This window comes from Elgaria multicarinata, chromosome 5 (genome assembly GCF_023053635.1).
Source record: "Elgaria multicarinata webbii isolate HBS135686 ecotype San Diego chromosome 5, rElgMul1.1.pri, whole genome shotgun sequence".
In the NCBI taxonomy this organism is placed as follows: domain Eukaryota; kingdom Metazoa; phylum Chordata; class Lepidosauria; order Squamata; family Anguidae; genus Elgaria; species Elgaria multicarinata.
The window spans coordinates 86,134,153-86,147,253 of NC_086175.1; the positions used below are offsets into that span (position 1 = coordinate 86,134,153).

General features: G+C 38.0%; 1 protein-coding gene across 3 annotated transcripts in view; it reads right to left on the reverse strand.

The window, feature by feature from the left end:
• The window catches only part of GBE1 (1,4-alpha-glucan branching enzyme 1), a 216,902-nt gene that overhangs the window by 96,857 nt on the left and 106,944 nt on the right, over positions 1 to 13,101 (reverse strand). For all 3 annotated transcript variants that reach the window (XR_010025475.1, XM_063126768.1, XM_063126767.1), the window contains exons 8-12: positions 12,044 to 12,159; positions 11,686 to 11,813; positions 9,193 to 9,291; positions 5,097 to 5,207; positions 3,551 to 3,722 (exon numbers count right to left, since the gene is read on the reverse strand). Coding sequence is in view for 2 of the 3 variants with exons in the window: in XM_063126768.1 (XP_062982838.1) it covers positions 3,551 to 3,722; positions 5,097 to 5,207; positions 9,193 to 9,291; positions 11,686 to 11,813; positions 12,044 to 12,159 (626 nt within the window). In the remaining variant the exon portion in view is untranslated. The remainder of the gene's footprint in view (positions 1 to 3,550; positions 3,723 to 5,096; positions 5,208 to 9,192; positions 9,292 to 11,685; positions 11,814 to 12,043; positions 12,160 to 13,101) is intronic.

Consider the following 13,101-nt stretch of genomic DNA (forward strand, 5'->3'; position numbering starts at 1 on the left):
GGGGAACAGTGAGAAGGACGGGAGGAACAGGAATCTATCAAATCCAGACAGTGGGCATATACTATATACTTAATACTATTTCCAAGCCTAATTGACAGAGCGTTGGAAGTAAAAGATTCCATTTTGTTTCCTATGACAAAAAGATGAAGAGCAGATAGTTAAATTTAAGGAGTGCCTTATAATCATATCCAAATTTTCAAAATTCCCTGTTTTCCCAGGATCTTCTCTGGGGCTTTCTCAGCAGTAGCTTGGCTGGAATTACTTTACTTTCATTTCTGTCTACCTACTGCATACAAATTTATTATCTTTATTTTTCTACAGGGGAAAAACATCTGTATTTTATTGTCAAACAATATTGTTTTAATATTATTCCATCATTCATTTGTCAAAATTCTGGTGGTAGCAGTAGTGCATGACTATAAATAAAAAGATCTCCAAGCTATTCATCAACATAATTATGCATACAAGATAACATCTAGCATTTAATAGATTAATATTTTTACAGGTTTTTCAAATGCAACACTACACAGTCCCATCTTTCCCAAGGCTTTTTTTAGTGATTCTTACCACACAAAATCTATTGATATGGATAAACATTGTAAAAATATTTACAATTATACTTGTAACGCAGTGGTAAACCAGGTGCTAATAGCAAAATACTGTCAGTATTGCTTTATTGTCAAAATAATTTATAACATTAAAGAAACTCTTTTTAACAGGGAAAAGAACTATATTTGTCTATAATTCAGGAACCAACTGAATATTTGCTAATATCACTGGTATTCACGGTTATATATTTACAGCGATTTACAGTGGCAAAAATAAAATTACTGGAAGGATGAGGACTTATGGGTCACAGAGGAATGGCAAAGATGATGCAGGAACTACGGTAGTAGAAGCACACAGTGGCCAAGTGATGCCCGCAAGCAGCAGCCTGGCAGAGCAACAGTATAGTTGCAGGGAGTTCGCAAATAACTCAGGGAGGCAGTCGTTTAGGGTTAGGGAGCATCTACAGCTGCAGCTATGGGATGGAAAGAGGGCAAACTCGAGTCATGATCTGATGGCAATTTGGAGCCTTCTGGAAGTATATTACATTGCTCAAGCAGCCAATAGGATGGGAGGTTGTGCAGGACCCAAAAGGACAGAACAATCAGCCCCCGGGTCTGATTCAGGGGGAGTCTTGTCACTGCAGTTGTCTTTTGGCAACGTTGATAAGAAAGGAAAACAAGTGTGGTACTAATAAGTGGTCATAGTATGGTATTCTGGGCTGGCTGCTGTGCAAAGAGGTCTAACTAAGGCTCACAGCTTGGCATTAGCAAGATTGCCAATGTTGGTTAGGTCTGCAGCCTCTAGCATCATTTTCAAGGTATACAGACATTGCAAGTCTTTGGCTGAATCTTTGGGGCAACCATTTGGGATTACTAATCCTCCAGTACATAATTGGCTTTGACCACCTGAGAGAACAATGCTCCAGTTATTACACATTTTGTCTAAGTTACTATTTAGGATATTGTGGAATGCAACCCCAGGCACCCACAAAAAAAGCAAACAGCGAGATTAGACTGTTGCTACTAAATTAATCCCCATTTGCTTCCCCACTCAAATAGTGACGATGGGATATACCTGTCCAACAAGAATTATTATTATTATTATTTATTACATTTATATCCCACCTTTTTTCCTCCAAGGAACCCAAGGCAGCATACATAATCCTCCTCCTCCTCTCCATGTTATCCTCACAGCAACAACCCTGTGAGGTACACATTGGGCTGAGAGTCTGTGACTAGCCCAAAGTCACTCAGTGGGTTTCCACGGCTGAGTGGGGACTAGAACCTGGATCTCCCAACTCCCAGTCCAACACCTTAGCCACTACACCACACTGGCAGTATTTTTCTGGCTGATTTGTGACAAAGCCTGTGGGAGCCTATCCTCGACAAGTGGTGGAGGGAAAAATCTATCCAAGAGCAGTTCATTTTTTGAAGCATTTAAAATGATCCCCTGCATAGGGGATCCCAGGGGCAGGGAGGAATGATCCCTCCATTTCCCTGGGATAACCAGGACGGCTTTTAGCCCGATTTTCCCCGTGGTCTCAGGATCGTCCCAAGGCTGAAGATGTGGGCGGCCTTCCTGGTATTGTCCTGGCTCCTTGCAAGTAAATGCAAGGAGCTGGGCACGGGGCATGGAGCTCTTCAGGCTCTCCGTGCCCATTGGGGGTGGGGTGGGAGGAGCAGGATCATATATATATATATATATATATATATATATATATATATATATATCTAACCTTATCGTTGGAGCGCTTGTGTGCTCATCTTCAATAAAAAAAATGGCGGGCGCAACGTCCTCCTTCCTCCCTGGACGTCACACGCCACGTGTGGACAAAGGGGAGGATCTCGTGATCAGCATATTGCAAGATCCTCCCTCCCTTCCCTCTCCAGTGTAGACATGCCCTTGTTTGCAACTCATGGCTGAACAATGTGGGAAAAGAAAATAGGTGGGGTTTTCTCCGTGAGCAACCCCCAGAGGCATGAAAAGAGGATTCCCTAAAATCCTATAACTCAGGGCTGTGGGACTTGTGGGCTGGAACTCCCTTATGGCTTGTAGGCACTGGACAACCTGAGCTTTGGAGCTCTGGTGGTGGCTGTGTGGGCAAGCCTCCCTCAGCACAGGCTTTTAAGCATGGCTGGAAATAGCAGCCAAGCACAACTGTTCAGATTCCAGGCCCACAGAAGCTCGCCCAAATGCAGGTGAGGCATGAGATTACTAGACTACTTCTGCTTCAGCCTTAGAGTAAGCCCACACTGTAGTTCATAATTGCAGATATATTACATTACAAGTTAATGAAGCTGAAGGCTCCGTTTAACCCAACAGCACCCATATTGGGCACACTAGTTTAACCCAGTAATAGCCATATTGGCCACACTTAATTTTTGTCTAATCATAAAATGGAAAATTTCATGATCTCCGACACCAAGAGAGGGCAACTTGTGGCTCTTCAGATGTTTTGGCCTATAACTTTCATCACCCCTGGGCAGCATGCCCAAGTTCCCCACACCTGCCTTACACAATAGAATAGGTGAGATGGATATGCAATAGAATGGATAAATTGGAGAAAGCATGTTTAAGTGTGAATAGTCTGAAATGTTTTTGCAGTAACTTTTGTCTCATAGTTACAGGAAACAGTAAATCAACTTTGCTGATCAACCGTGATTGATCAACAGCATTGTTCCAAGGCTAACTACTACCATGGTGATAAAGATCAAGGGTTATATCCCAACTTAGCCTTACCAATCCTATACCCACTTATCTAGGAATGAGCACTGCTGAAATCAATGGAACTTACTTCTGAATATACATGTTATAGGATTGCACAGTAAGTCATACTTAAGTCTGCTTGAAATTGGTAGAACTTAAGTTAGTCCTGACAAACTTGTTCCATTGATTTCAACAAGGCTAGAACACAACTAATGTAGTATGGATCCATGTTCAGTTTAATAGCAAATTTTACTGTACAGAACAAAATCAAAGGCTGATATCCAGAATGACTTACCCATGAAGTTGAGATAGCCCTCTCCTCCAAGTGCATGAGTAATGAGCCGGATCATTTTATGAAGCTGCATGCCTCGATCAATAATGGGAGTAAGAGGTGAAAGAACACTCATATAATTATACATCTCTGCATCCATCAGCCGAAATGCCAAGGTCTTATCACCAACAAGCGCCTGTGTTGATAAATACATGAGGGGTGGGGAAAGAAAACTTCTGTAGGTTATTCACCTTAGGATACAAATAAAGGACATGTCCAAATATGGAGCATACTCCCTAGTAAAGTTAATATGCGAGGATATAAAATATGGTACCAACTTTAAATATTTCAGAGTACACAGTGTAAAAATATATATCAAAGAAATACTTTTTTAAAGTGATTGAGTTGGAAAAAAATGAAACTTTAATTTATGAGAAATCAGCAATTGCTGTAAAGGTATAATTTCTGTATTATTGTGTCAGATGTAGTCATCCCTCTAAGCATAGCATAAACAGAATAAAATATATTTCCACCTACATATTTGGAAGCCAATTTTTCAAGCAGGTTCTCCTTTGATTTAGGTGGCCTATAGTTATTTGAGTTTAAGACTTACTTATTTATTACATTTCTATGCCACCCAAAAGCCAAAGCACTCTCAGTGGTCCACAACAATTAAAACCATAAAATCCAACATGATAAAATACAATAAAAAGTTCAAAACTTTAGAAAATAAAGTAGAAAATAAAGTAGAAAATAAAAAATAACCACATAAAACCTAGCAGCAGTGCAAATATTTAAAATACAGCAACAGATTTAAAACAATAGAAAATGAAAGACTGACATGCCTGGGAAAATAAGGATGTTTCCACCTGGCACTGAGAAGAGCACAATGTATGTGGCAGGTGAGCCTCTCTGGGAAGCTCATTCCACAAGTGGGTTGCCACAACAGAATACTCTTCTTAGCAGCCACCCACCTCACTTTCTTTGGTAGAGGGTCCCAGAGAAGGACTACTTAATTTGCAGTCCCTTTCTGTGGCCAACACTACTGAAAAAGATGCCTGTCTTCGACAAAGACATTCATACATGTTTCTTAGCAAATAAAATAGTTGTATTAACTCTGTTTATATTTATAGTTGAACACATGCCAAGGAAAAGGCAGTGTGGTGTGAGAGCTACAGTGTAAGGCTAGGATTGGAGAGACATAAACCCTCCAGAGAAAATGGGGGGGTGGCAAAGAGGAGGTGGTATCCGGTCTGCTGGCAGATGCCGTTCCATTAGTGGACAGACACAACTGGATTTCACCCTATGGGTTTCTGTTACTAATAACCTTTCCAAAATAATAACACAAGGGTTTGGATCCAGACTTAGACATACAATGTGTTGGTTCAAATTTAGGCCCTTTGAAATCCATGACTGACCTAAATCACATTGATTTTAATGGACTTACTCGAAGTATGACTAAGTCTGGATCCAATCCAATGATTGTTCACCAGTTATATTCAAGATTTGCACTAGCTCTTTCAACAATACTTCAGTATTTCAAATTTCCTGTCAATGTTTGTTATAGTACCTGGTCATGACTCTCTGCATATGCAATATATTTCTCTCCATATCGCCTGTTCGTTAGCGTGAACACTATATTCCCCATATCCCAGTCTTCATCCTTAAGCTCCTTAATTATCTGTAACATGAAAAGGAATTATTCAAAATTGCTTATGTTTCTATTATACATACCAACTTTTGCCCCAAGCTGTTCCCTCTCAATTGAAAACTAAACATTCATATTCTGAGTCTTTCAGAAGATCTGAAATGGTAAAAGTATACTTTCTGATGTCCCAAGTGGGATTCTTGACTCAACTCCAGAATAAACCACAACATTTTAAAGCCCATATTTTATTTTTCTGCCAAAACAGCTGCCAATGTCTGATTAATAACTATGCATGTCAGCGTTATTTAAATTGATTTTTCTCTATACTTTGTAAAACAGTGAGGGCTACTTGCCATCATTTTAATGGTTGACTAAATGTAACAATTTCACTACTAAACCTTCCCGTTCCTTGTTATGCAATACTGCATAAGCCTCTGATGATTGTATTGGCTCTAATTGAACCTTAAAAGAAGAGGAGTTATTTCTGTAGTGTTTCATTGGGTATTTTACTGTCTGGCATGCAGTATAGGAAATGCTTGGAGCAAGTTAAAAATTAATTAATATCAAAACAGACTAATCTGCTATTAGACTGCGTGAAAATGAAAAGACAGAAATTCTTTACTTTCATGTTGCTAATCTATGTGGCAAAATAGCTACATGCAGCAAACTTTATTTGGTTAATCTTAAGTGCCATGAATACAACCAAATCTAATTTTGGACAGAATTCCAAGAAGACAACTGGATCTCATTTTGGTCAGAAATGTGATAAAAACAGATGCCTGCTTCATTACAAAAACAAAACAAAACAAAACAAAAAGTGTTGCTGAAAACTTTAAAATCATTTAAGGACTGTAAATAGAGTTTTATACATAGGATAGAGAACTGTTGTTTTAAAATGGATATTGTTGTTTTTATACTGTACTTTTTATGTTTTTAACGGTTTTAAATTTTCTATATTTTTAATTTTTACTGTTTTTAACTTTTGTAAACCACCCAGAGAGCTTCGGCTATGGGGCAGTATATAAACGTAATAAATAAATAAATATAAATAAAAGAGACACACATGTAAGTAACTGTCTGCAGCATGGATTAAATTCATATATCAATGATCCATTCCTGACAGTCCACTTAAAGGGCTAGCAAAAAGGCACCATAAAGGGGCACTGAACAACATTCCTGCATTACAGGGGCCCTCACTTTTCATGCTGATCTAGGGATCTTTTGATCACTCGAATTCCCACTCTCTCCAAGCTGGATCCACACACAACAACAATAGGAGGAAATAACTATGGAGAAGGGGAAAGACTTACGCATGGACTAGGCATGATTCTAATTCCAGGAACTTCAGGGTTGTATTCAATGTAATGCTCACAGAAAAAGTACAAGTGGCAGAGCTAGTTGATGTTAAAGTTCTAGCTTCTACATTCTAGCAGAACAACTAGTGTAAGCAATAACGAAGTCACATTAAGTTCTGAACATATCTGCACAACGGTTTGTGCAAGTGGAAACAAAGGATAGGATTTGACACTTATGCGAGAATGAAAACCGGGTTTCTGCAAGCGGTAGAAGCTTTGCACTAGCAGGATGACACCACTGGACGGAACCCTCACAATGCTCATAAAAAATAGCTAAGGAAGAAAAAATGCCCTAAAAATAACATTAATGAAGACTGTCTTTCAGGAAGCAAGGTCAAACTTATTACAAAATGCCTGGAAGAATGAATTATGCTCTGGAATAATGGACATCTCTCAGAATACAAAAAAGGTGCCCCTACTGACCTTGTATTTTGGAAATATTTAAGACTGCAGCTAAGCAAAGGAATATATGAGCTATTCCACTTATTAATGTCAGTTTACACTGACCTTATTTGGGATGTATTTGCAGTTGTATATATGTACAATTGATAGATCAGCACTTACACATAACTGCTGTCTATGTAGAAAAGCATTTAAATCTTACAGAAGGTCTTAGAGTAATTTAGCATACCATTATTCTCCAAAAAAGCATTTACAAATGTTTAGTTTTATTTTTGATCACTAGAGTGCGACATTGGCAAGCTTACATGCAAGTAAGTCTAGCTGTCCTTAAGTCAGAAGATTTATAAATATGCAATTAATGTGTCATGAAATCCTTGTCCTACTTCATGTGCATAACAGATACATTTTTAATCTCCATTTTGTTAGGAGTTAAGCTTTCTGGAAGGATTATAAAAATTCAGCTCACAAACCCATGATAATAAAAGCCAAGCGATCAAATATTATTGCAAAATAATTAGTCATATGTTGCACTGAGCTTTGGTGAAACAAAGCCTTACATGACATGCAAGTGCAATAGGATACACCTCCTCCTCTTTTTTCTGGTGTGCACTGGGAACCTGTGGATGGGGAAAGGTCAACAGCGACCATAAAAGTTTGGCTGTCTAGTAAGCCAAGACAAAACGTGTAAACCCTTGATTACAGAGATATTAGCAATACAGTGCCTTGCATAAGTATTCACCCCCTTTGAATTGTCCACATTTTGTTGTGCTACAACCTGTAATTAAAATGGAGTTAATTTGGGTTTCTACTCACTGATTTACACAAAATTGTCCATAATGTCAAAGTGGAGAAAGAATCTACATGTTTTACAAAATGATTTACAATAAAAAATTAAAGATCTTGATTGCATAAGTATTCATCCCATGTGCTGTGACAAGTCTGTTGGAGAGCAAATCTAAACAAACAGCATCATGAAGACCAAGGAGCTATCAAAACAAGTCTGGGATAAAGTTTTAGAGAAGCATTAATCAGGGTTGGGTTGTAAACCCCCCTTCAAATTATGAACATACCCCAAGGCGCGATTAAATCCATTGTTACAAAATGGAAAGAATGTGGCACAACTGCAACTCTGCCTAGAGAAAGTCGTCCACCAAAATTCAGTGACCGGGTGAGGAAGGCATTAGTCAGCAAAACAACCAAGAGGCCAATGGTAATTCTGAAAGAGCTGGAGAGATCCACAGCCAAGATGGGAGAAACCGTCCATCACCTGGATACTCCACAAAGCTGGGTTTTATGGAAGAGTAACGAGAAGAAAGCCATTGGTGGGGTGGGGTGGGGTGGGGGGGGAAACGCAAATATCAAATCCTGTTGGGATTTTGCCAAAAGGCGTAAGGGAGACACAGGAAACATGTGAAAAAGGTTCTCTGGTCTGAGGTGACCAAAATTGAATGTTTTGGTCTTAGCACAAAAAGCTATGCATGGCAGAAAGCCCAAACTGCTCATCACCTTGACACCATCCCCACAGTGAAGCATCATGTTGTGGGGATACTTTTAATCGGCAGGGACTGAGAAGTTAATCAGGATCGAGGGAAAGCTGGATGGAGCCAAATACCAGGCAAGTGTAAAGGAAACCTTGTTTCAGTCTGCAAGGGACCTGGGACTGTGGCAGAAGTTCACCTTCCAGCAGGACAATGACCTTAAACACACAGCTAAAGTTATTCAGGAGTGGTTTAAAAACAAAAGCCTGAATGTCTTAGAATGGCCCAGTCAAAGCCCTGACTTCAATCTGATTGAGAATCTGTAGCAAGACTTGAAAATTTCTACTCACCAACAGTCCTCATCCAACCTGACAGAACTTGAGCAATTTTGCCAAGAAGAATGGGCATATATTACTGGTTCCAGATACGCAAAGCTGGTAGAGACTTATTCAAGAAGACTCACAGCTGTAATTGCTGCCAAAGATGCTTCTGCAAGTATTGATTTAGGAGGAATGAATACTTAAGCAACCAACAAATACCAATTTGATTTTGTTTAATTACCTTTTGTGCCACAATAAAAAAAACTTTGCACCTTCAAAGTATTAAGTAAGTTGTGTAACTCAAATGGTAGAAATACCAATTAACTCTATTTTAATTCCAAGCTGTAACAGAACAAAATGTTGACAAGTCAAAGGAAGTGAATACTTATGCAAGACACTATGTTCTAAATATTTAAGCATATAAATGGAAACACAGAAGAGAAAAAAAGGATCATGTTCTGACCTGAATCCATTTATCAGGAACTGCCATGGCCAACCGATAATCGAATCCAGTTCCTCCTTCTGTTACTGGACAGCAAAGAGCTGGCATTCCAGACACATCCTTGAATAAGAATTATTTTCCAAATAACAACACTTTACCAAGAAAGGAAGAGCGATTTCTCAGGAAGGGGAGATGAGAAGGAACTACACAAATACATAGCCCACCATAAATGTAAAACCCCACTAGTATTACAAACTGGAATACACCAAACTGGACTTTCAAGGAAAGGGGTACCAAGAAAGCAAATGTGACTTTCCTACTACTCCTATTGTGTGCGCATGTGTTGGGGGGGGGGCACACAGAAGTGGTCAAGGAGGCTGAAACAAAAAATGGACATCAAGTTTCAAGTTTGCAAAATGCAATGTGCATGAGCCTGTGCGTAACATGAACTTGAGATGCAAGTCCTAATAAGACATACAATTCTGCTATTTCCCTTTCCCGTTGTTAATGTCTATTAAGGGTATGATCCTATGCATCTTTGGACAAAAAGCTCTACAACTCCCAGCATCCCCCAGCCAGTCATATTTTATATCATGCTAGCTGGGGAATACTCTGAGTTGTAGGACTTTTTGCTGTAAACATGCATAGGATTGTGCCCTAATAATACTTTAGTATAAGAGGATTAGAACATGGGCAACGAGAGAGGCATTACTTCTCTGATATATTTCTCTCTCCTGTGGGGGTAGGGAAAGGAATGGGAGAACACATCTTCAGTTGGAGAATATTCAGAATATTTTTTTTAAAAAAGCACATTCTGTTACTTAATTTTATCAGACAGGCCCTTACGGAACAGGACTACAAATCGATCCTACTCTAGACAATAGCGTGCTCATCTCATGTGATGCCACTCATTCCACTATCATTACATGCAAGCTCAAATTCATGCTAGCCATTTGTAATTTAGAATGATATCAATAGTTCCTCCCTCCCAATTTCTTTCCACCATGAGCATGTGGATCAATTCCACATTTTGTATAGAGGCTCCCACTAGACAGAAAAATGATGTATTGAAGTTGAAGTAGTTTTCAATTTAAGTAGAATAAATTGAAGGCACATCTTGTTAAAAAAAAAAAATCTTAAATGAGATAATGCAAACAGCCTCAACCTTGTTTCATTGGTAGGAATACTGATAACCATATTGTAGCTCATTTGATGATGGGCTAATTTTACTTGAAGTGAATCCCAAGATCAATAAGACTATTTTAAGTTTAATACATCCCATAATTGCTTCATTTCATCAGTTTCTGTTTTAAGTACTTGATGTCATTGAGATTTTATAAATATGTGGGTTTTTGTTTTTTGGGTGTTTTTTTTTTTAAAGTAGATCACATCAACTTACTATATGCAACAAGGCAAGTTTGTATTCTCTTATTTCTGCATATGAATTTTTTACGTCCCGTACTTGCACGGTGGCATAGTGTTCTGGTTTTTAAAGTTATACTAAAGTAGTCTGTTGTAAACCCCACCTTGAGTGCTTAAGTGCTGACATGCACTTAAGAATACTTGTAATTATTTTCTGACGACCCACCACCAGTGTATTTATCCAAGTTGCATATAAAATATTTATACAATGCTAATTAATGCAGACATAATGCTTTGCTTGAAATAACTGTAAATAACTCGATGGGGCCTCTCACTCAAGGCTGGTGCTTTGGAGTTTAATAATTTTCTATACCAATATTTCCTTTCACCTCAAACACACCCACACATTTCCCATTGACTTCATTGTTTAATTCACAAATCATGCACACAGAACTAAATATTCCAAAGAAGGTTCATGATAAATTTGAAGTAGGACAAACTTTTAACACTCTTAATTTAACGCAGATTGGAATTTTCACTGATGCATATATTTGTACATAGCTGCTCTGGCAATATTAACTGTAAGCTTTCAACACTTTGACTTACTAGAGAAAATCTGCAAATCATAAACAAGCTCACTTATTAAACAGGATAAGATCCCCAAATATTTCTAATGATCATATTGCACTATTTTCTTAATTTAATATCTCACTTGCCTCTCACTGCTAAATTATAATACCTGCTGAAACATGTTTCTCTGTAAAATAATTAGCATCCTAAAAGAAAAGAAAAGTGATTGGGATGATGTATGTTAAAATCTACTAACAGCACAATTCTACAGATGCCTGCTCAGAACTAAGCCCCATGAGTTTAATGGGGCTTACGCTCAGGTAAGTGGGAGCTAACAAGGGGCCCAATGCAGCCCCAGCTGAGTGTATTTATGTCCAAGTGATTTAAATAGGAGAGATTTAAGCTTGTATTTAACTCTCCAATTGAAATCAATGGGATTTAAAATTAAATGCTTCACAAGAGATGGTTCACGCCTAAGGATAAGTAAGTGGAAGTTAATGTAATTGTAATTGATTATTGATTCAGTAAAAACATCTTTGCAAATAATAAAATAGCTAGAAATAACACGTATTCTAAGATTACCTCTGCTATAGTTATACATTCTGGATGCAAGATATGTATCATGTAGTTTGCCGTCATTAGGTATGCCAGAGCGTCCTCATCAACATGCATACCAAAATATTCATTGTAATCCCCACAGAAGCTTTCCCCTAATAAAAACAAAACCATACAAATCTGAGGCATAGGAAGTCAAAGTTGTAAGTCCAAGATTTCCAAAATAAATTATTTTATTTATTTATTTCATTTTTATACCGCCCAATAGCCGAAGCTCTCTGGGTGGTTCATAAAAATTAAAACCATAATAAAACAACCAACTATTCCTGATGGCTATATAATTGTATTATACTGTGAAAGTCATTAGTATACAGACTGAACTTACCAATACCATGATGGTGGTATAGCATAGATGATACACCATCAAATCGAAAACCATCGAAGGCATATTCTTCTATCCACCATCTTAGATTGGTGAGAAGAAACCGCAAGACTTCCCAGCTGAAATATTAATAATATTCCCTAAATATTAAGATATATAGTTGGTGAAATCTCCAAACACTTGTATATTCACTATTTTACTTTCTCATGGAAGAAAATGAACACTATTTCCAGGTTTTCCTAATTTATTTATTCATTACATTTATATCCTGCTTTTCCTCTAAGGAGTTCAAGGCAGCTTCCTCAAGGAGTTCTTCTGCTCCCTCATTTTATCCTCACATCCACCCTGTGAGGTAGATTAGACTGAGAGGGAATGATTGGTCCAAGATTAACCAGTGAGCATCATGCCTGAGCAGGAACTTGGTCATGGATCTCCCCAATCTAAGGCCTTAGCTAGGCCTAAGGTTTATCCCGGGATCGTCCCTGCCTGCTCCCAGGATATTCTGTGTGTCATTTACATGAATATGGATGACCCTGGGACGATCCCGGGATAAACCTTAGGTCTAGCTAAAGCCTTAGTCCAATATTGTAACCACTCCTCCAATCTTTTCCAGTTAGATTACGCCATAAAAGAAGAAATAACCCCAAATTGGTAAACAATGGCCAACGCTTAAGCCTACATAATGGGCACAATTCAAACACAGGCTTAAAACATGTTAACACCACTAAAATCAATGGACATAAATGTTGTTAATTCTGAATTGGATGGTACTTTGAGACTTCTGTAATTTAACAGCAACTCTATTTTTAAAATTACAACATTAAGACCACTTCTATATTTGGTATTTACAAAACATCCCAAACGCAATGCTGGAGTTTTCTTAATATAGATATTAAACTTTTTTAAAAAATCAATACTTTGGCTGAAATCCAGAGAGTCTCTTCATAGGTTTATCTTAAAACACGTACTCTATTTTTCAGCTTGCTAAGAGGTCTCAAAACACCTCCAATAAAAAAATAACATAAAAGCACAATAAAAATAATCTACAGTTTCCACTAAAA